Consider the following 25,295-nt stretch of genomic DNA (forward strand, 5'->3'; position numbering starts at 1 on the left):
TGGATTCACCTACAAGAAGTCAATTGACCACCACTATTTGGATTTTCTTACTGTAAAACATTCTTAATCAATCATCCCTTTATGTCTCTATCTCTGTCTGGGACTTTTTCCCTCTTCCATCCATGACAGTCAAGTTGGACTTAGATTTTACTTACTATTTCCTCATTCAATGAAATGGAATTATACCCAGAATTACTACTCATTTTCTGGGTTCCAATGAAATGGGTAAATATGTAACAATATCTTGTGCCTCACTCATCACCATCTTGCTGTGAATGAGTGAACAGGTTTCATTTTCTTTACATGCCTATGTTACTTACTTGGGTGATTGTGGCAAGCTTAATTTGGGTTTGACTTCTTGGATTGCAACTGTGTCACAGGTTGAGGTGAAGACAATGATGTTTTAAACTCCTAGAATCGAAATTAATTTTGGGTCTAGATTCCCTACTTAAAAAATTTCTTGTAAAATTTAAAAAAAAAAATGAAAGAATAAATCATAGGAAGGCAAGAAGCAAGAGTTAAGGAGAATTTAATTAGAATTTCAGATTTGTAGAGAGAGGGAAGAGAGTCGAGTGAGGAAAATGATATATGTAAAAGGAAAAAACGAGAAATGGAAAGCGAAGTAACCTTTTTACTGAAAATAATGTTTTTATTGGAGCTTAAGATTTAACTTTGATCCAGCGATAAAAGAAGACGTAAAACTTTTTAGTTTTACACTAGTGTAAGTGGATCCCTCTCCATATATTATATATGAAGTAAAAGTTATTGGCAACATTGCCATTGCCAGCACCTACTGTTTGAAGAAGCAATTTACCCCTTTCTTTCATAATTAAGTAGGGAAAGAAGGATTTGGAACACAGGACTTCATTCAAGAAGGTGACGTGAGGCTATCATCAAGCTCTCATCTAAAGTGTAACTACTAATTAGATTGTTTCAGTCACCAATTGCATGATTGTATGTGCTTTCAATTGCCAGTATGTGTCATTACAGACACCATTCTCTTATTAAATTTGCATGTTCAAAAAGGAAAAACCTCAATATTGCTATGAAAGATGAAGTATAACACAAAAGAAAAATTAGTATGCAAATAAATCTTAAAGTTAGTTGTTTCTCAATTGTGATAATTCCCAATAAAATGTACCATAATTCAATGATTCTTATGATTAATATACAACATAAAGCAATTTGATAGGCTATAATTGCAGATTTCAAATAAAAATTATTCATCACCTAATGCTCCATCTCAAATTGAATGTCCACTTTCCCAATGGTACAAAGTTTTACGAATGAAATATTTTGTCCCCTAGTTACAACTTTCACCCTTCAAGAGTAATCAAAGGTATAGAGGTCCAATTAAAGTTAGTAATGAAGGGTAGCATTGGAAAAACGGTTTCCATTTTTTAGGAAACTGGACTTTATTTTGAGACAACCCAAAGAGAAAAGGCAGACATTAAATTTGAGATGGAGTACAAAAAAAATTTAAAATTTTTTAGGGCTTACCATCTATGATTCTAAATTAGATCCCTCTTTGATAGAACTAGGGAAGTAAACAACTCAAGCTACTCAAGAGCTACTCGGATTCAACTAGATGAATACTCGAATTTAACTCATTCACAAGAAAGCAGAGCTGAAGTTCAAGCTAATAAAGTAACGAGTCAAACTGAGTACGAAGTTTGTAATACTCAACTCAAGTGGCTCATAAGCCTAATCAAAATTTTGAATTTGTTATATTTTTAATATTACATACACATATAAGAATATAACATAATATAATATTTATTTACATATTTTAAAGTTATATTTGAGCTTTTATTTCAAACTCAAGCTCGAGTAGAGTCAAGTTTCAAGCTCCTCATATAAATTAGTGATAACTGAGCCTAATCAAGTCGAGCTTGAGTAGCTGGATGTTTTTTGAGCCTAGCTCAAGCACAAAGAAATAAAGTTCAAGCTCAAACCTCAAGTTTTTTTAATCTAGCTTAGCTTAAACCTAGCACCATATCAACTCAGCTAAGGTTGATTATACCCCTAGATAGAACCTAAAACTACATCTAGATAATGAATGTTTGTAAGGATGTTACAAATGTATCATGTATTTATTTATGGTAAGAAAGTTGTAATGTTTTGCCCAAGAAAAAGAAAAGAGAGAGTGACGGTGAGGGAAAGGATACAAATAAATTTTGACATAACATAGGAAATTATTCCCCTAGATGAAGCTAAAACTACATCTAGATAACATATGTCTGTGAGGATGTTACAAATGTATCATATATTTATTTATGGTAAGAAAGTTGCAATGTTTTTCCCAAGACAGAAGAGAGAGTGAAGATAGGTAAGGATGAAAATAAATTTTGAAATAGCATGGGAAGAAGATTTTTCTATCGTACCCTAGGAAAAAGGTGCTAACATTGTGAAATGGACAAATGGAAGAGAAGTAAAGAGAAGAACAGGAAAGGATTTTTCATTATGTTCATTTGTGCCATACATATTTACAGAAGTAATGAAAGAAAAAGTGATTTAAATGGTGTGCCCTATAATTAAAATCGTATACACATGAAATACCATTGCCATTATTCACTTACCTCCATCCCCGTCTCTCATTCTCTTTCAAGTTGCAACCTTATCCAAGAAAAAGATGGGAAAGGATAAAGTAATTTTTGGCATAACATTGAAAAAAGCCTTCGTAAAGATACCCTATGAAAAAGGTAAGACTATTGAGAAATCAATGAATAGCAAAGATGGAAATAGAACAAAAGAAATGATAGTCCTTAAGTCCAAGTACTTGACTCAAAGAAATAGAAGCAGTGCAAGAAAAAATAACTTTAAATATATGTGCCATATAATTATGTGGAAATCTAATCTTCATTATTACTTGATTAGTTGACTTTATCTTTTAGTTAAGTCTCTTATTTTTAGAATAAGAAGTGATTTGGGTAATTACACCAAATCCATTAGATATTTTCCTATTATGTGTAGAAAGTAAATTACTCCTTTGATGCATTAAAATTTTGGATTTTAAGGCTGAGAATATTCAGCATTTAGCTTATATATTTTCATGCAATTCTAGCATTGTAATAAGAAAAATATAGAAAAATAAAATAGTTTTATTCTAGAGATTTCTTCATGGTATCAGAGCACGATCTAAACCTTAGAAAATTTTCACTCAGAGTCCAATATGGCCAACAAAAATGAGAGCTCAGCGTCAGAGGTTACCTTTAACCTTGGAGCTAGCATTTCTCAATCACTACAGCACATTGCCACTCCTACTCGAATAGGTTCTTTAGCACAAAAAGGTAATTTTCTAAGTGCCTTGAGAGTAAAACTAGAGAAATCAAATTCATGGATTGTGGATTCAAGAGCTTCAGACCATATGACTCGGGATGCATCTGTATTTGGTAAATACAACCCATGTCATGAAAACTTCACAGTTCAAATTGCTAATGGGTCACTTTCAAAAGTAACCGATACAGGTTCTGTTATTATTTCCAAAGAGATAACACTTGATTCTATTTTGTTTGTCCCAAATCTAAGTTGCAATCTACTACTATCTATAAGCAAACTTACAAGAGAGCTTAAGTGTGTTACTAAATTTCCTCCAAATATGTGAATTTCAAGATTTGGATTCAGGGAAGTTGATTGGCAATTCTAAGATGCGTGCAGGACTCAGGACTCTTATATCCTAAGAGCTAATGATTCTGAAAGACAATATCAAAAGACCTCTTGTGTTGTTTCATCATCCAATAATAATAAAGATATTACTATCATGTTGTGGCACTATCGGTTAGGTCATCCAAATTTTTTGTACCTCAAGGTTGTTTCCCTCATCATTCAATCAAAATCCTAACAATTTTCAATGTGAAGTCTGTCAAACATCCAAACATACTCGTACCACATATCCTAATCAACCTTACAAACCATCCCATCCTTTTTCAATGACACACAGTGACATTTGGGGTCCCTCCAGAGTAAATAACATTAGTGGCTCTAGATGGTTTGTCACATTTATTGATGATCACGCCATGGTTACTTGGGTATTCCTTATGAAGGAAAAATCAAAAGTGGGCCAGCTATTCCAAAACTTTAACAATATGATCCAAACTCAATTCAAAACCAAAATCTAAATGTTGAGAACCATCAATGGGAGAGAATACTACAATTCAATTCTTGAATCATATCTGATGAAACATGGTATAATTCATCAAAGCTCATGTGTCGACACTTTTCAACAAAATGGCATTGCTGAAAGAAAGAATCGACATTTGTTGGAAGTTGCAAGATCCCTCAAGATGGCTGCCATGTACCTAAGCATTTTTGGGGTGAGGCTATTTTTACTGCTACATATCTTATAAACAGAATGCCTTCTCGAATCATGAAATTTCAAAGCCCTTGCCAATCCCTTCTCAATTCCTATCCTCACCTTCGAATCATCTTGTCTATTCCCATTAAAGTGTTTGGATGCACTGCATTTGTTCTTATCAGCCAACAAAACCAAAGCAAACTAGATCCTAAATCCATCAAATGCATATTTCTTGGATACTCCCTGAATCAAAAAGAATACAAGTGTTACTCACCAGTAACAAAGAAATTCTACCATTCCATGAATGTTACCCTTTTTGAAAATCAACCTTACTTCCCTAAAACTGCCATTCAGGGGGAGAATCCAATCACACGGGAATATTAGCTTGGGAAGATCCTATTACCGAACCACCAAACACTACTCATACTCCCTTTCATGTCCAAAACATCAAGCCAGATCCTCCAACTCCCTTTCAAGTCCAAAACATCCAACCAGATCCTCCAAGCCCGAAGTCCACACAAGGGAAAATAAACAAAGAATTGATTGTCTATTCAAGTAGACAAAAAACTCAAAAGGATATAGGAAAATGTACACCTTCAAAGCAAAACCAAGAATTTGAACCAGTTCCAGATATATTTGGAACCAACACAAGTAACACTCTTACTGAATCTGATTCTATTGAATTTTTTAATGATTTTGATCAACCAATTGCTCTAAGGAAAGGTGTGAGATTATGTACTCAACATCCAATCTGTAATGTGGTTTCTTATGAAGGTTTATCACCCAATTATCGAGCTTTTGTTACCACACTAAACAATATGCAGATTCCCAATAATATTCATGAAGCACTCATACAACCAAAATAGAAGATGGCTGTTTTAGAAGAAATCAAGGCCTTAGAAAAGAACAAAACATGGGAGATTTCAAAACTACCCAAAGGGAAAAATCCAATTGGGTGCAAATGGATTTTTATTGTCAAGCATAATGCAAATGGAAGTATTAATAGATTCAAAGCTCGCCTTGTTGCAAAAAGATTTACTCAATCTTATGGTGTTGACTATGAGGAGATATTTGCTCCGTTTGCTAAACTTAATTCAATCTGGGTGTTATTATCATTGGCAGCAAATCTAGATTGGCCACTCCACCAACTAGATGTCAAAAATGCATTTTTTAATTGCAACCTAGAAGAAGAAGTTTACATGGAAATCCCCCCAAGATTCAAAAACCAGGACAATTCTAGCAAGGTATGCAAGCTTCAAAAGTCTTTATATGGTCTTAACCGATCCCCACGTGCATGGTTTGATAGACTAACAAAAGTGGTAAAGAGGTATGGTTTTCACAATGCCAGACCGATTAAACCATGTTTGTCAAACATTCACCTAAAGGAAAAATAGCCATTCTTATTGTCTATATGGATGACATTATTCTTACTAGAGACAATGTGGAAGAAATTAGCAACCTAAAGAACCTCCTAGCCTAAGAATTTGAAATCAAAGATTTGGGACACCTTAAATATTTTCTTAGCATGGAGGTAGCTCACTTAAGGAATGGCATCTTTGTTTCACAACGTATTTATGTCCTAGACTTATTAAAGGAAACTGGAATGCTTGGATGCAAACCTGCTGACACCCCTATGGACACAATGAATAAGGTAGGAATGGAAGAAGGAAGTCCACCAACAGACAAAGACAGATATCAAAGACTTATTGGGAAACTCATCTACCTTTCATACAAGACCAAATATCGATTTTTCAGTTAGCATGGTAAGCAAATTCATGAACAACCCAACCGAGGAACACTTGAGAGCTGTGTATCGAATCTTACAGTACTTAAAAAGGAGTGCTGACAAAGAATTATTTTTTAAGAAGACATCACGCCGAAATGTTTAAATTTACACTGATGTTAATTGGGCTAGATTCGTTATTGACCAAATATCAACTACTAGTTATTGTACCTATCTGTAGGAAAATTTGCTTACTTAGCAAAGCAAGAAGCAATCTGTGGTGGCTAAAAGTAGCGCAAAAACTGAGTTTAGAACTATATCTCATGGCATATGTGAGGGAATTTGGCTAAAAAGGTTGCTAGAGGAGTTAAAGGTCTTAGCAGAAGAATCCATGAAGATATTTTGCGACAACAAAGTTGCCATATGCCAAAGATTCCTGTTCATCATGATAGGACTAAACATGTGGAGATCGATCGTCACTTCATCAAAGAGAAGATAAAGGAATTGTTAGATTAGTTTATACTCCCACATGCCTCTAAACTGCAGGCATACTAAGGCTCTCTCTCAAAACAACTTTGAGAATCTGAAGTCCAAGCTGCGTATGATTGACATCTACCACCCAGCTTAAAAGGGAGTGTGAAAATCTAATCTTTCTTATTACTTAATTAGTTTACCTTTTCTATTTTAGTTAAGTCTCTTATTTTTAAAATAAGAAGTGATTTGAGTAATTACTTCAAATCCATTAGATATTTTCCTATTATGTGTAAAGAGTAAATTACTCCTTTGATTAGCTGTTATAATGCATGAAAATGTTGGATTTTAAGGTTGAGAATATTCAATCTTTAGCCTATATATTTTCATGCAATACTAGCATTGTAACAAAAAAAAATATAGAAGAAAAAATAGTTTTATTCTAGAGATTTCTTTAATGGGCCTACACAAATGGAAACGCACTTGCCCCTAATTCACTTACCCCCATCCCATCTTTCTTCCTTTCTCCCTCTCTCTCTCTCCTTATACATATGAAAATACCCATTCTTCTAGTACAATCCCATATCTCTCTCTCCCTCTACCTCTACCTTTCCCTTGATCTCTCAAGTCATCTATGTGACCATACAGCTTAACTTTGTCCCTTTACCCTCTCCACCCCTTTAAGTCCTAAACCCTTGAATAGAAACTTACAGTTGACAATTCTTCATTCAAAATGTCTTCCATCAAATTCATGAGTAAAAGTGTATTCTCTAATCTACCCTCATAAGAATCTAAGTTACATGGACTCAAGCGAGGGTATTAGACACAAATGTCTAGCTCACCTTTTGCCCAAAGTTTTGGACTCTTGGAGTCAACTAAAAAGAGTACAAAATATCATACAACATAAATGGATGTCATGAAAAAATTATAAATATAATGCCTAATATAAATAATCCTTTTCAGTTTTTACCTAATCAAAAAACAATTTCTTTTCGTATCTTTTTATCTACCAAATTCACTTTTAACAATTATTAATAAATTTTAATAGGTTTATTCCACCAAAATAAATAATTAAATACATTTGCTATTATAACATCAAACCCATATAATCATCAACTAGGAAAAAGCCCGAGGTAAAAAAAGGTGCAAGGCAAAACCATTTTGCTTTTAGGTCCAGAGTAAGACATTACGCTTCCTTAAACTCAATGTCAATAAACAAAAACTTGAGGCTCCAAGATAAGCTCCTTTTTCAAGCCCAAACTGGAACTAAAAGAAAAGTTGTGATTCGCTTGGCATATAAAAATGCCCTAAAGTCATAACTGCAGCCACAAACAAGAATTCTCCCCCTTCTTCCCCCCTAACATATGTCTTTGGAATTTTTAAAGCCAAGCTACGAGTTGATAAAAACTAAAAAATCCATAAATTTCCTCTTTTTCTTCTATTCATAACTGTAGCCAGACAAATGAATTCTCCCCCTCCTTCCCTCCTAACCTATATCTTTGGAATTTTACAAGCCAATCTACTAGTTGATAAAAGCTAAAAGGCCTAGCCCTCATCAACAACAATGGCATAGCAACAGAAATTGACTCAACGGTCTCCATCAATCTCCACATATGATCTCAGCTCTGGTTTTTTAATAACCTTACATAGTGACATCAAGTATGAATTTCTAGTGAAACCTCAGACATGAATTTCATACTTATACCAATGTCATGTCATGTTGACACTGGTATCGCACCTGAATTTATCAAATCCATGTAAAAAACAGAACAAATTATTTCATCAGCTATGTATTTATTCATTCATAAATCATCATTCTTTTTATTTTCTTTTTGGGCTGTCTTGCATTGAAATTTATTGAAAAATGAATATGCAAATCAAGGATGGGAATTACATTAACCTTATGATCAAAAATGTTAACATCATGATAAACTTATAATTAACTCACACATAGTTCATGGTTGGACAAATTTGTTATTCTTTAACAATAAGAATTAGCAAAAGACATATTTAGTTGTATGATTTTGCTTTGAAAACTATGACCTACCTCACCAGAAGAAGCCATGAAAGTCATCAAACAAGAAATTGATCCTTTATGACCCCCGGTGTATCTTCTCACAAGCTGCCAAAATAGAATGAATTTAAAAGAAAAAATGATGTTGTAATAAAATCTACTTGAAAATAAACTAAAAGGGATAAGCAGCAGATTACATAGAGAATGTGAACAAAAAGCAAACACCAAACCTTCCATGTCATCATTGAAAGAACCCTAATAACACCATCAGATCCACCAAAAGCAACAAGAGGACTGTCACCAGCAGACGACCTAGAAAGGAACTCCATACTGGCAAAAAAAAAAAAAAAAAAACAGATATCAGTGAATCAATGTATGTTGTGGTAATAAGCAAAACAATGGTAAAATAAAATTAACATCACCTTAGGTATAGTTGACAACCCATGCCCAATGATGAAAATAAAGATGGAAAAGAATTACAGACACTATAAAGCTACTTAAAAAAGGCTTAATAATTTGATGTAATAAACATGTCAACAAACAGAGACAATAAGGGACACTAAGCATAGTCAAAGGCAACAAGCACCTTAAATGCACAACAACATTTGTATCATTCAAGGCACTCAGCACACACATCCAAGTAAAAGCACTAATATTTTAGAACACGAATAATAGTGGATATATGATAAACAGAAAAAAGAAATATGTATAATAATGTCTAATAAACTTATAAATATATAGTTTAGAAAGCATTTGATAAGAACAAAAAGTGCATAAATATATAATTAAAACTTTTAAGGGTTTCAAATAGGACTGGCGTTGCAGTGTAGTGGCCGCTATTTAGCAGTAGCAGCACCCTCCGCCAACGCTATTCACCTACAATGGGGTTGTGAACGGCAATCACACTCATAGTGGAGCTTTGCAGCTGCAAATAGCAGCATGATGACCACTAGCAATTATATCGGGATGTTAAAGCTGCTCTTCATATTTTCCAAATCAAAACACACAATAAACAAAATCAAACTAGAGAAGAAAACCCACCCTAACTTCAAACAATTAAGTCAAAATCCAACAAATTTAAGCCCCAATCAAACTAAAAAAAATGAAATTAATTCATGGTAAAACAAAAAACAAATACCCATTTTTTAAAATTTGAGTTGCGGATGGTTTAAAGAAAGAGCTCTCATATAACCTCCGTACCATCGACCTTAGGCTGTGCTGTGCGTTATCTTCTCCAATTTTGACTCTTGAGAGGAATAGATAAACGCGACATGGTAGTTTAAAATCTTTTAAAGGAGAGGCAGTGAGGATCTGAGCAAGACATGAACCTGGTTGGTTGTGTTTGGTGACTTTGTTGCCAAATGGGGAAGAAAAGTAGAGACAAAGGAAGAACGAGAAATAGAGGAAAATGGTATGGGGATTTGGAAAGCTGAAGACCATGTTGGCATACTCTACTACTAGTGAGAAGAGAAGAAAATGGGTTTGGAAGAATTTGGTTTACAAAATGAAGGCTGATACATGTCACGTGGTTTCAAAGATTAAAATGGAAAATATTTTAGGTGAAATGATTCGAGGGAAAAGTTAATATGGATGGGAAATGGATATTCGGGAAATTTTTAGTGATTTAAATGAAATTTTAAGAGGAATGTTAGCTCTTAATTAGTTAATTTAATTTTTTATAATTAATACATGCACAATCATTCAATTTAAAAGAATTAATTTTATTATTTAATTTTGATATTATTAACATTATTGTTAATTGAATTTTTTTTGTAATTTTGCTTATGGTTATGTTGCTACTTATTACATTATTTTTGTTAATTAATTATTTAAAATGTTGCACTTGCAAATTTGATTTAAATGTAAAATACAAGTATTTATGTTCAAAGAATTATATTTTAATCCCTTACACCAATAATCATATTTTATAAAAAAAAATTAATTTTCATCATCATTCTTTTTAATAAGATTAAATATGTATTTATAACATTCATGTCTACAAAATTTATAAATATATTAACAAACATGTTAGATAAACTTATTAATTTGAGTTGTAACTAAAAATTTTATTTTATCATATAAATGAAAGAATTAAGATGTCACAAATTACTTTAAATATCATAAATAAATGTTATTATGATTATAATAATTATTTAGTTAATTTTATGATAAGTTGTGTGAAATAGAAAAAAAATTCACAACCGCAAAAAGTGCAACTACTATTATTTTATCCATTATATCTGCAACCGCAATAAATGTTACACAACCAAAAACGTGATCACAATCGCAATTTAAATCTCTGCCTTTAACACAAGATTGGGAATGCCATATACATTACCATGGCACACTTATGTCCAGAATGCTTTTTGGTAATACTCCAAGGCTAGAGTTTGATGAAAACTTAACACTAGGGATACCCACTGGCATATCAAGATAAACTCCAAGCCAAGAAATGCAAAATCAGAACATGAGGCAACTGTACAATATAAATAAGCAAGTCCCATGGGATTTCATTAGCTATTAGATCAAGGGACAAAAAGGCCCAAAGTAGCATAAATAATTCAATCATGATTGAAATTTGTATCAACTATGCATACTAGATGTTAGACTGTTTAATATTTCTAGCATTCTTCTTATCTCAGATTCTTCTTATACATGGCTAAATGGTGGAACTAGTATCACAGCTTGCCTCAGAAATAACAATAGCTAGAAATTAGTGCTTCTTGGGGTGAAAGTAACTGAACCATGTGTTTCAGCAGGTGAGTTAATTCAAATAAAAGGAAATTGCTATGCTTTAGTAAACACATGCAGATGCATGCAAAAAGGAGGAACAAACTAGAACAAACAAACGAAAAGATATAGCTTATATAGGCACGGTTAACAGCTTACAAATTGATATGATCAACAAAATGTTGAAACAGACAACGGTCAAAGTAATGGGTGAAACACAAAAAAATCTCCCTCTTGTTTCAGTGAAAGTACACTAACCCCCCCTCTTGTTTCAAAATGACATTACCCTCTTGACTTTCAAGACTGTTAGACAAGCATTTGTTGTTTGGATTCCATTGGCACATTAAACTCTGACAAATCATCAAAATAAAAAAAAAAATCCTAGTATATTCTAAAAGCTTCTCCAACTCTCTTGAGACTTGAACACAATAAAAAAATTATCTAAATACTACAAATTTTTGTCAAACTTAACTCACTTTTTCGAGACCCATACAAAAAATTTCATGGAGTTTCCTTACTTTTACTCCATTTCATATCTTTTGCAATTAAAGATTTTCAAAAAAAAAAAATCCAACTAAAACCCCTCACAAAGCCAATCAACAAAGATGACATACCAATACTTGAAGCTTGATAAAACGATCCAAATGCATTATTAGCATCAAAATTGAAACCAAAAGTATTTCAAACAATAAAGCAGCATCTAACAAGAACTATAAAGAAAATTCACTCACAACAAAAATAAAGGGCTATAAAGTTGAAATTTTATTGATTAAAAAATAACAAGAAGAATAAAGGGCTTTGGTTAATTCAAAAAGTAGTAATGACAGCTACAGATTTGCTTTTTATGAATCTTCAACAAGTAGCAGGTCGTTACTTTAGACGTGCAGAGACAAGGTGAACAAGATTGGAGAAGCCGAGGTGAAGAATGAGCATTTAGTGGCATTGGTGGCTCAGAGGGAGGGAGGTGAGGAAGTGGATGAGGATGAAAGACTCAACAATCCAAAAACCAGAAAAGGGAAAAAAAAAAAAAAAAAAAAAGCAATGCTTACTGTTAGGGAAGAAGGAAAAAAAAAACATTAAGAAAGGGGCAATTTTTTCCATAAAGGTTTGCCTAGCCAAAACGGAAGTGGGGTTTGGTTGGTTTAACAGATTAACTAACAGCTTTAAAAGTAAAGGGGGTTAAAAGGTCATTTTAGAATATAAGGGCAGTAAGTGTACTTTTATTAATTTGGAGTGGGGATTTTTGTATTTCCCCCTCAAAGTGATGAATGGTTTAATTAGAAAGATTTTGAAAAGGAAAAATTGGTGTTTTGTGATGATACTTGAATATGGTATAGCAACAAGCATTGTTGGGACTTGGCGTCAGAGAAGGAATAATAGATAAAATTAAAATCATGATTAGAGGCTTCATTTGTTTTTTATGGCACAAATGATTTTGAGCTAAAATTGGGAGGTGGCCCTTCCCATCCCAAAATTCAAACCCAAAATGTTCAAGTTAGAGTTTCTAGTTCTAACCACTGGGGTGTCCCAATATGACTTCAGAAAGATACTAAAGGCGACAATGTAGAAAATTATCGAATTTGTGAAGACAGAAAGGAAGATTATCAATCAGATGGAAATGGCAGTGAAGGAGACCTAGAAATACAATATGATGATGACTTAACTTTCATGGTTTAGTAACTGAAGTTTTGTGTTTTAAGTTGGTTATATATGATAAGTATATCATTCAAAGAAGACCAAATATGCGACCAACGCAAGCTTTTGTTTTTGTTAATTTCCAATTGTTATAACTTGATATTTTTTCTACAACTCATAATTGATTAAACCAACCACTGGATTCAATATTTTATCATGCAAATAATGCATGTCAAGTTTCAAACTGGTTAAGGATCTCTAACTATTTTATAAAATCACAACAGTTTCAACCCTTAAATACACACACGGTTAAAAGCAATATTTACAATGGAACTATAACAAACACCAGTTTGTCTTAAAAATTGGCACATGTAATGAGCATGATTAGACTATTAAATCCAATAGCCAATTCCCTAAAAGTAAAATTATTGAGTGGTGTATAATTAATTAAGTTTACAAATATCTAACTTGAATCCTACTCTCCCAAAGAGAAAAATAGTACTTGCCTGAGTCTGTAACACTAATTTGTAAAAAGTGCCCAAAATATATAAAAAAACAAAAAGAAAAATCAATGTACCATATGTAATAATCTTAAAATCCGTGAGTTTGTTAATAAATATTAAAAATTTGCTCATTAAATTGATTAGTTCTGAAGATCCAAAATTATCATGAATAATTAAAAGTTGTCATCACATAGTAGCTTGATGTTTCCTTGACTTCCATTTTCAACAAAAGATTGTGAGTGGACTACATTCCTCCAGGATTGACACTGACCTTTTCTAGCCACTATAAACATAGCTAATAAAAGAGATTAAAAACCATAAGGACCAAAAGGGTGCAGCAGGCCTTTTATGTGCCCCTTGCCTTTCTACACACAAAAGGTATGCACATAATAAAAGGCACCTTGCCTGGGGCATGAGGTGCATTAATTGAAGGCAAATCAACAAGGTCACCTCATGCCTGCTACAAGATTATTGTTTTCAATAATAAGAAATTGTAATCAGAAGTTAGATAAAGGTATCGGCAGCAGCAAAACTCAGAACTGGGGAGGCACACAAATGAAATTAAAATGCTATGCAGGTCATCCAAGGATATGAAAAGATGAAAGCATCGGCAGTTAAAGCCAGCAGACAACATGGAATAGAAAGCTTCAATTGTGGAATTTGGGCTAAGCAAATGATATGACATAAAGGAGTGCATTTTCTTTTCCACAATAATAAATATACAACTGCATAAAATATGGTGATGAAACTGATATTTCAAAAATGAGCAAAGTGAAAGATCACTGACCAAAGCAGCGACTTGTTGTCAAGCTCTTGTTTGGGTACATCACGGCCACGCATGGTGACCAAGTCCAAAAAGATGGCTTTATTTTCGCAGCAGATGACAAGAAAATGCCGTCCTTTTGTCGATGGAGCCGGAGAGGCAAAAGCAGAAGTAAGTTGATTGACAGCAGAAGGAGCCTCCGCAGCCGCAGAACGGTTACGCCAAAGTTGCCAAAACCGCACGTCATCATCGAAAAAGCTCACCTGCTTAACACTTTTAACAGTTCATCAAAAGAAAAAGGTCGACATTTCAGATTCACTTTTAAATTTTCGATTTGAAGAAAGGAAAAAGAGGGCTAAAAATGCACTACTCCTTATTAATTACCTCCCTCCGCGGATGGCCTCCGTAGGTTTCCCTTTGGGCACTGTGAAGTCAAATTTTTGTCAAATCAAATCAAACCCAAAAAAGAAAGATGAAAATTCCAAATAGAAATAGATTGCGAACCAGATTCGCCCTCAGCGAGCTTCTCCAATTTGGCACCAACAAGACGTCTCTGGTCGACCCCACCGGCCTTCAGCTCGTAAATGACCTGGCGATGCTCCCAGTTCCATACGGAGACGTGATCAGAGGCATCGGCGGTTACCAACCAGGGATGCGTCGGATGCACCGCTATCTTCACAATCTTCTCATTGGTCGCTCGAAATGCCCTCAGCCGCAGCATTTCTCCCCGATCTGATCTAATTGTAAAACAGTAAAACAACTCCTATTATTCACTTGCAACTGCGACCAACAAATCTAGGATCTCAATTCAAATTTTCAGTCTCCCCCAGAATTCCAGATCCAGCCACTCTCAGCTGAATCCTGTCCCTGCAGGTTTCCAATTTGCCCGCCCTACGATCACGATTTTTCCCTTCTCTTTATTTTACGTTTTTGCTTTTAACTAGAAATGCAACTAGCAACTATTTAAAAATAAAATAAAATACTAAAAAACCCGCATATGTTCCAATGTATCTTAATAATTCTTTATTTTTTTTATTATATCCAAATAAATTTTATTTTAAATAAAATATTAATTTAATTTGAGAGTTGATTTGAATATAAATTAAAGATTAAAAATTTTTTAATAAATTAAAATTTAAAAATTTAGTATAAATAAAAAATTAAAAATTTATTTAAATATAATAAAAATTAAAATTTTATCTGAATAAAATAATAAAAAAATTTTAATAAAAATTAACATGCTATGACTTATGTTTATAAGAATTTATTAATTTTTTTAGAAATAAACTCCATAAATATATTATATGAGTGAGGTTAAAATGAAAGTGTTATTTATCTTTCTTAATTTCCTTAGCTTTTATTCTTAACATTGTTAATTGTATTTTGTCTTAACTTGTAATGTGTATTTTTTTTCTTTACTCTTTTTTTTTGCCTTTTAGAATAAAAAAAAATCTTCTTTTTTTTATTTCTAAAATTAAAAAAATCATCATTTTTTTCTTACACTTAAATTAAAAATCAAAATAACCCAACCAACAATACAGTAATTAACTATCATAATTATGGAAATGAAATATAAAAAAAAATCACAAATCAAGAGAAAATAAGTAAAGATAGGAATAGTTGAAAAAGAAAAATCTCATTCATCCTCTACTCACCATAGATTATGGAATCTAAGATTTAAAAACATTGAGTAATAACACTCAAATAATAAAATTGAATTTGTAAGTATTGAAACTCTAGCTCAAGATGCTTTCTCAAACAGAACAAGAAAACTCAAAAGCTAAAACAAGTTTTTAATAATAAATGGGGCTTTCTTATGGGTTTTCAATTTTGGATTTTTAATTTGATGATGGTTTTTATATAAATAGGCTTCAAAGATTATACCTTTAATATATAAGTTTGATTTGTATAAAGAGATTTTGATAAGAGTAAAGATTATTAGGTTTTTTTATTTGCATTTTGTAAAGCAACAACGATTTGAAAGAGAATTAATCAATCTTGCTTATTGGGTATTTGATAGCAGTAAAATATATAATGTTTTAAAAGTTTTTTTTAGTCCAAAAATTTTAAAATTGGATAGAATTTAACGTTTTTAATGTATTTAGTTTCTTGATATTTAGGTTTTAAGTTATGGAACATTAACTTTATGTGAATTCCATGCAAAAGTTGGACAAGCTTATGTTCGGCCAAGTAAGAAGAAGATTAAGTCAAATCTCATTTGCATTATAACTTTATCTATTCAACTATCTTATATTCAAGAGGATTCCTACATGCAATTAGTAAACAAAGAAGTATACTTGGATAAAGCTCCTCAATATTTTTGGCAAAAAAGAGAGATTTTACAAGAGAATTTTTTTATCTTAAAAGAGTTTTGCTCCAAAAAAAAATACCTTAAAGAAGGATAAGATAAAGCTATGATACAATAAGGATTTTTAATCCAAAAGAGTTTGAATTCAAGATAAATAACTAAAAAAAATTAATCTTGAAATTTTGCTTTAGCAAAAACTCCATTTGAATTCAAGATAATGAGGACATGGTAAGATACATCAACATGAAAGACCAATCATTAACTCCCATTCAGCCAAGACACTTCATAATGCAAGAAGACTCCCATGTTCGATCAACTCATTTAAAAATCAAGATAGACTTATCTCTTAAAATTTAGATTGAAAAAGGACTCAGTAATCTCAATTACCTTCTTAACCGAATATATGCCTATAAATAGGCTAGGTTTCTTCACTTGTAAACCATCAATCACTTCTCCTTTCGTTTTCCTTTCTTTTTTCTTATTTTTTTTTTTAGTTTTTTTTTTAAATTAGTTATTGACTTAGATGACTAATTTGCCAATAACCAAAGTTTTTTTCTATAATTCTTTTATTTTAAATCCAAGAAGTATTTTTCAAGATCTATTTTTCTTTTTCTTTTTTGTTTTTAAGCTTTATTCTTTACTTTTTCATCTTAGGCAATCATCTTCACTTTTCCAGTTTACTTTGTTTCATGCAATCTTTACTCTCCAAGTTTTCTTTTATGCAAGATTAGTTTCTTCCATAATTCTTTTTCTTACTAGTCTTTAAGTTTCATGCTCTTGATCCCATTAATCTTTCATAATTGGCAATTCCAAGTTTCTTTATTTTAAAGATTTCTATTCTTATTCTTTTAGATCTAGTGTATTGGCTCTTGTTTTTTACTTTCAAGTGACAATTGGTGATATCAAGATCTAAGCCTACAATATTCTTTTGTTTTCTTATTTGCACTCAACTCTAAATTTAATTATTTAGATATAAGATTTTAGGATTTCAATTTTGGTAATTGAGAGCAACCTAACATTACAATCTATAATCCCATGGGAAATGATATTGGAATACTTCTATTTTTATTATTTGATCTGTGCACTTACAAGCTATACAAAAAGTAATAATCAAGTTTTTGACGCTGTTACCGGAGATTATAATGGTATTCTCAATATCAATAAAGATTTCAGAGAAAGCATGCCTTTCTTAGGTTGTAACTTGTCAAACTTTCCTAAAGAAAATCTCTCTTTTCGCAAGTTAATCCACAACAAATCATGTTTTTTGAACTTCACATGTCTTTGTTGCATGTTTATTGCCCTTTTATATTTCTTATTTTTTTACAAAATTTTATTTTGACCCTGTTCATGAAATATTTTGATACTCTTTGCTATTTCTTCTACATCTTCATTAAATTACTGGTTAGTAGAAAGTTGAATCAAATTTAAAAGACAGATTGGGTTCTTACTAAGAACAATTTTAAAATGACTGCAACCAATGGTTTGACTTGGTGAATGGTTGTAACAAACTCCACTTTTAGTAAAATAAGCTCCCATTGTTTCACTTTTTTTCCCATAAAACTCCTCAAGAAAATTTTCAAGCTATGATTGATAGCTTTAGTTTTCTTATCAAGTTGAGAAAGATGACAAGGGCTATAATTAAGATAAGTAATAAGCTTACTCCAAAGAGTGTACCAAAAATGACTTAAAAACTTAGAATCTTGATTGAACACCATGGACTTTGGAATATCATGTAACTTCATGCTCTATCTGAAATACTAATAAAAAACATGAAAAATATTTATGGTTTTGTTACAAGAGATAGAATTTACCATAATGTAAAAAGAATCCACAACCACTACGATGGAATCTTTGTTCTGTTGAATACTTAGCAATCCCACTACAAAGTCCAAGCTGATATTATCTTTTCCAAAATGTTCTCCCAATACACCATCATGAACTTTGGTAAAAATGGCTTGTCTTTAAAAATTGTACAGGCAATTAGCTTTGAAGAGAGAGCCCTTATGTAATAGAAATTGATTATGTAACCAAAGCTTGCATTTTTTCCAAATTTTATTCAATAAAGAACCTCTTCATAAAGTTCTTTGAGCATATCAAAGTCAATAACCTAATTAACCAAAGTTTTTAATATGGAGTGCTTTAGGGCCAAAGCTTCTACCACCATCTTAGGAATTCTAGATTTATGTTTGATGATGAAGTGATATGATTGAAGAAACTCTATCCAAGTTACATGCCTTTGATTGAGCTTGTGTTAGTTGTTAATGATCTATAGTACCTTATGATTAAAATATAAAACAAATGACTTAGCAATGGGATATTGACTCCAAACAAACAAAGATCTATAAGTTGCATAGAACTGCTTGTCATAGATTGAATATTTTTATTGAGAATCATTAAGCTTCTCATTAAAAAAAGTAATTAAATTATCCTCTTTACTGAAAACATCACCAATTTCAAAATTAAAGGCATTACATTTTACCTCAATCTCTTTTTTCTATTTGAATTGAGTCAATAAATTGCTTCCTTCTCCTTTAGAAGGTTTGGGAGTAGCCACTGGTTTAGTTTGACCCAACACGACCTTACAACTATCCATGAGAAAAGTATAGGCATTTTTGAAACCATCATAAATAACCCTCTTATTATAATGCCAAAGTCTTTCGATTAGTAAGTGACAAGCATCTATCAGAGTACATCATATCACACTTCATCCTTATATTGCTTTTCTATGAATAAAGAAATCAAACACCTCTTACTAACATTAATTTCATTCTTTTTTCATAACCAAGACAACCTGTATGATTTAGGGTGATCCATTATTTTGAGGCCTAATTTTTACATCATAAAAATAAAAACAACGTTTTCAAAATTTTTACTATAAATTATAACAGCACATAGCTTCTCATAGGCAGTACACTGAGTGTAGAACATGTTTTATGCAACCAATATTTTCTTTTAGTAGGTGCGGTATTCAAGCTGCACTATATGACTAAGGATGTTCTATAATCACCATAGGTTACCTCTTCCTCCTCTTCAAGTTTTTTATTCTTTTCAACCAGCTCCTCTTTATTTTTCCTCTAAGTCTTTCTCTACTAGAGTCACAATCTTCTTGTTTGGGCATTCTAAGATAATGTGTTTAAGCTCTTGACACTTAAAATATCTTCTAGTTTGTGCACTAGACTAAGGCTTGCTTGTTGAGATTTCATCTTTTTTTAGGGCTATTTTGGAATGGACTTAGAAGGAACAATAGTTTTAAATGAGCCGCCTTTATTGACATAGCATTCTTGGGACCTAAATCTCAAGTTGCTATCATGGGCCTCTTTTTATTGTCTCTCCACTTTAAGTGCAAGCTTACATAAATCATTAAAAGTCCAATAGGGTTGTAACTATACCATATTAGCGATCTCGATCTTTAACCTTTCAAGATACCATGTAATAGTTTACTCCTCTTGTTCTACTAATTCGTATTTCAACATGAAGTGTCAAACTCAGCTGTATATTTCTCAACTGAAAAATCTTTTTGCTTTAATTTATAGAGCCTAAAGAAGACATCTTGATAGAAATTATCTGAGAGATACTTCTTTTTTAACTTTTTTCATTTTTTCTCATGTTGTAATTTTTCTTCTGCCTTCTTTTTCTCTTTGCTTCTTTAAATTTGTTCACCAAAAATATGCATGCTTTCTAAGTTTGATAGCAACTAGCTTCACCTTGCGATGTTCAAAAAGCATCATGGTATTCGAAGATGCGCTCCACTATGTGTAGAAAATTTAAGAACTCTTCAGGTTGCATCTTTTCTTAAAACTAAAAAATCTTTATCTTCATATTGAATATGCTATGTTGAAGTTGATTTTTGCATAGGTAGTTTTTGACTTGTCATGGGTGAGGTAGGTGTTATTGGTAGAATAGCTGTTATTTTTGTGGTATGGATTGGCCTCTCATTCACCTTCTTCGTTCCTCTTTTTTTGTCACCTTATCTCTTTTCTTTCTTTTTGTATATGCAACTATTATTATAGTTAAAAGATCTATTGTTACATCTTTATGAGGGTATCCCTTAGGTTAATATTTATAGTTGCTACAACATCGGTGTTGGCTTCAACATCTTCTGCTGATACTGGATGACAATAACCTACTATAGCTCAAATACCAATTTGATGTTGAAAATTAATGGTTGAGATATTGAAGAGTAACTGCAAATAGAAAAAACTCACAAAGAAGTAACTCATAAAATTTTAAATTATGGTAGAATATGATTATTAGATTAAAAGAGATAAAAGTTCACCACCAAGATTAGATATTAAGAGATACAAAAATACCACCCTAAGAATCTTAATCAAGTATATAGAATAATAGAAGTTTATCACTCTATGAAATCTACTTAAGAGATATAAAACTTGAAGAATAATCTAAAAGAATGCTTAAAGATAAAAAAAAAAAAACTCTATTCTCCTTTTACCAAAGAATAATAGAAAATAAATAGGCTAGAAACATCCCCCAAGAATGAGGACTTTACAGATTGAATTGTTAGAATCGTGCCTAAAATCATGAAATTTGCATGCGAACACAATAATCTATAATGTGAATGTAATTATCTATCCATTTACTCCTATAAATTATATGATAATGAATTTGACTACAATTTTATCCATCTTCATGCTTTTTTTTTAGCTAGTGTAAACATAATCTCCCTATTCTAACACACCTTATTTCTGCATTTGTTTAGTAAATTTAGACCAATGATAGGCCTATCTTATTTTTGGATAAGTTTTCTTTAATTTTAGCCTAAGTTGTAAAATGTTTGACATTCCGAGGTCACAAAGTTAGTCATTTAACTCCTTCAAACTTTTTCTATCATAAAAGAATAAGTTCTTTACACAAAGTACCAACCATATTAGTTTGTAATCATTAAGATACATGATATTATTTCTTTTGTTTGTAAAAAAAAAAAAAAACATTTCTCTCATTTATTTTGTTCAGTTTCAAAGTTGGTTCTTTAACTCAAAGCAAATTTTCACCCTTGGATCAAGATTCCTAATGTGATCCAATGGTCCAAATTGTTTACTTCCAAAGTTGTGATTTTTAAAGCTCTTGAATCAAGTAAAAAAATCATTTTACCTATAACACAAAGTTTTCGATCTTTAAGCAATTTTCCTGGAAATTTATACTTTCGTGTTCATTTTATAATTTTAAAGCACCAAAAATGATGAAATACTATAAAACTAAAATATGAAAAGTTTTATGAAAATCCGATCTCGAAATGTCAAATTACGAAATTACCTCTAATGAGTATTTTGGTAATTTCATATCTCCTAAGGTGTTACCAAAGTTTTGAATGCACAAAAAATCATCAAATATTTTAAAAGCATAATTTGAAAAGTTTCATGAAAAATCAACTTCGAGAAAGATAAGTTACAAAAATACCTTTAAGGAGTATTTTGTTAATTTCACATCTTTCAAGGTGCAATTAAGGTTTTAAAAATTTTAAAAATCATCGAATAATATCAAATAATAATCTAGAACGTTTCATGAAATTTTGACCTTAAAAAAGTTAAATGATAGGAATACCCCTAAGGTTATTTTTATAATTTTACACATCTTAAGGTATGATATGGGTTTTTAATGCATCAAAAATCTTTAAAAAAAAATTTTGGTTATGAGAGACAAATTTTCACGAAAAAAATTCGACTTCAAGAAGGCTAAATTATGAAAATATCCCTAAATGGGATTTTTGTAATTTTATCATCTCAAAGTGCAATCACAGTTTTTAGAGCTTTAAAATTACAAAATTCAATCTTAATCCATATTGTTCCAATTTGATTATCACAAATTCATCCAAGGGTCCAAAATTCACCTTTATTTTTGTTTCAAGGAGCAAACTTTCACCTTACATCAAGATTCCCAATGTGATCAATGGTCCAAATTGTTTATTGCTAAATATGTAATTTTAAAAGCTCTTAGATCAAATAAGAAGATCATTTTACCCCTAATACAAAATTTTTCTTCTTTTGGCCATTTTTCTAAAAATTGATGCTCTTTTGTTAATTTTGGTGATTTTAAAACACAAAAAAATAATAATATGAAACTAAAATCTGCAAAGTTTTGTGAAAATTCGATAATGAGAAAGTCAAATTACAAAACTACCCTTAAGGGGTATTTTGAAAATTTCATACCTTTCGAGGTGCTACTGTGGTTTTGAATGCATAAAAAATCATCAAATATTTTAAAAATATGATTTGAAAAGTTTCATGAACAATCAACCCTAGAAATGTTAAATTACAAAATTACACTTAAAAGATATTTTGATAATTTCACACTTTTAAATGTGAGATCAAGGCTTTCAATAACATAAAAATCATCAAATAATATCAAAACATGATCTAAAACATTTCACAAAAGTCCAATCTTGGGAAGGACAAATTATGAAAATATCCCTAAGGGTATTTATGTAATTTCACACCTTTCAAGGTGTGATTTGAGTTTTCAATACATAAAAAATCTTTAAAAAATAATTAATTATGATTTGAAAATTTTCACTAAAATTTGACATCGAGAAAGCTAAAATACAAAAATACTCATAAAACAATATTTTGATAATTTCACACATTTCGAGGGGTTATCATAGTTTTGAATGCATAAAAAATTATTTAATATTTTAAAATATGATTTAAAAAATTTCACAAAAAACAGACTTGAGAAGGTCAAATTACAAAATTATTCTTAAGGAGTAATTTCACATTACCCAATGTGTGATTTCGGCTTTTAATGCATTAAAAATCCTAAAAAAAAAATATCAATTATAATCTGAAATTTTTAACAAAAATTTAACTTTAAGAAGGCCAAATTATGAAAATTCCCTAAGAGAGTATTTTGAAAATTTTACCCTTTTTGAAATGCAATTAATGTTTTAAGTTCTTTAAAATGATAAATTTCATTCTTAATCCATATAGGTTCCAATTTTATTGTCATAAATTCATTCAAGGGTAAAAAATTCACCTTTATTTTTGTTTCAAGTGGAAAACTTACACCTTTAGATGAAGATTCCCAATATCATCCAATGGCCCATATTGTTTACTACCAAAGATGTGATTTTGAAAGCTCTTGAATTAAGTGAAAAGATCATTTTATCCTTAATACAAAGTTTTCAATGTTTAGGTCATTTTCTTGGAAGTTAATACTTTGGTTTGCATTTGTGTGATTTTAAAGTACCAAAAATCATGAAATAATATGAAATTAAAAATTAAAAAGTTTCATGAAAATTCAACATCGAGAAAGTCAAATTACGAAATTACCTCTAATAGGTATTTTGAAAATTTTACACTTCTCAAGGTACTGCCATTGTTTTGAATGCATAAAAAATTATCAAATATTTTAAAAATATGATTTGAAAAGTTTTGCAAAAAATTGACTTCGAAAATGTCAATTTACAAATTACCTTTAAAGGGTATTTTGCTAATTTCACATCTTTTAAAGTACGATTAATGTTTTCAAAATTCTAAAAGTCATCAAATAATATCAAACCATGATTTGGAGCATTTTGCAAAATTCCAACCCTGAAAAGGTAAAATGACGAAAATACCCTTAAAGGTATTTTTGTAATTTCACACCTCCCAATATGTGATCTGGGTTTTTAATGAATCAAAAATCTTTAAAAAATATTCAATTATGATTTGTAAATTTTCATGAAAATTTAACTTCAAAAAAGTCAAATTACAAAAATACCTATAAAAGATATTTTGATAATTTTATCATTCTCGAAGTGCAATCAATATTTTTAGAGCTTTAAAATTATAAAATTCAATCTTAATCCATATTGGTTCTAATTTGATTGTCACACATTCATCCAAGGGTCTAAAATTCACCCTTGTTTTTGTTTTACGAAGCAAACTTTCACTCTTAGATCAAAATTTCCAATGTGATCAATGGTCTAGATTGTTATTGCCTGAGATGTAATTTTGAAAGCTCTTGGATCAAATCAAAAGACCATTTTATCCCTAAAACAAAGTTTTAATTCTTTAGGCCATTTTTTTGGAAATTAATGCTTTCATGTTCTTTTTTTGTGATTTTAAACCACAAAAAATATCAAATAATATGAAAATAAAATCTCGAAAGCTTCATGAAAATTAGACATCGAGAAGGTCAAATTATGAAATTACCTTATTTTGGTAATTTCACACCTCTCAAGGTGTTGTCATGGTTTTGAATACTCCAAAAATCATCAAATATTTTAAAAGCATGATTTGAAAAGTTTTACAAAATACTAACCTCGAGAAGGTCAAATTATGAAATTACTCTTAAAAGGTATTTTGATAATTCAATACCTTCCAATGTGCAATCAAGGTTTTTAAAATTTTAAAAATTGTCAAATAATATCAAACCTTGATTTGAAGCATTTCACAAAATTTTGACTTTAAGAATATTAAATTATGAAAATACCCATAAGGGTATTTTTGTAATGTTACACATCTCAAAGTGTGATTTGGATTTTTAATGTATCAAAAATCTTAAAAAATATGCAATTATGATTTGAAAATTTTCATAAAAAGTCAACTTTGAGAATATCAAATTACAAAAATTTTCTAAAGGGTAGTTTGATAATTTTACACTTTTCAAAGTGCAATCAAGTTTTTTAGTACTTTAAAAATCACAAACTTCAATCTTAATCCACATTAGTTCCAATTTGATTCTCACAAATTCATCTAAGGGTCCAAAATTCTCCTTTATTTTTGTTCAAGGAGTAAACTTTCACCTTTTGATTAAGATTCTCATTTTGATCCAACGGTCCAAATTGTTCACTACTAAAGCTCTTAGATTAAATGAAAAGATTATTTTGCCCTTAATGCAAAATTTTTTTATCTTTAGG

At 31.0% G+C, this 25,295-nt stretch overlaps 1 protein-coding gene across 3 annotated transcripts in view; it reads right to left on the reverse strand.

Moving 5' to 3' along the window:
- LOC111302856 (Transducin/WD40 repeat-like superfamily protein) overlaps nt 1-15,044 on the reverse strand; it is a 37,989-nt gene extending 22,945 nt beyond the window's left edge. For 2 of the 3 annotated variants that reach the window (XR_016326497.1, XM_022898720.2), the window contains exons 1-5: nt 14,638-15,044; nt 14,518-14,557; nt 14,158-14,406; nt 8,733-8,832; nt 8,536-8,610 (exon numbers count right to left, since the gene is read on the reverse strand). Coding sequence is in view for 2 of the 3 variants with exons in the window: in XM_022898720.2 (XP_022754455.1) it covers nt 8,536-8,610; nt 8,733-8,832; nt 14,158-14,406; nt 14,518-14,557; nt 14,638-14,854 (681 nt within the window). In the remaining variant the exon portion in view is untranslated. Of the gene's footprint in view, nt 1-2,579; nt 2,658-8,535; nt 8,611-8,732; nt 8,833-14,157; nt 14,407-14,517; nt 14,558-14,637 lie in introns of those variants that run through there. The other variant, XM_089741897.1, reaches the window with a different exon arrangement.
- Between the last annotated feature and the right edge of the window lie 10,251 nt (nt 15,045-25,295).

The sequence above is a fragment of the Durio zibethinus genome, chromosome 13 (genome assembly GCF_047325235.1).
Source record: "Durio zibethinus cultivar Kanyao isolate XHJ-2024 chromosome 13, ASM4732523v1, whole genome shotgun sequence".
Classification (NCBI taxonomy): domain Eukaryota; kingdom Viridiplantae; phylum Streptophyta; class Magnoliopsida; order Malvales; family Malvaceae; genus Durio; species Durio zibethinus.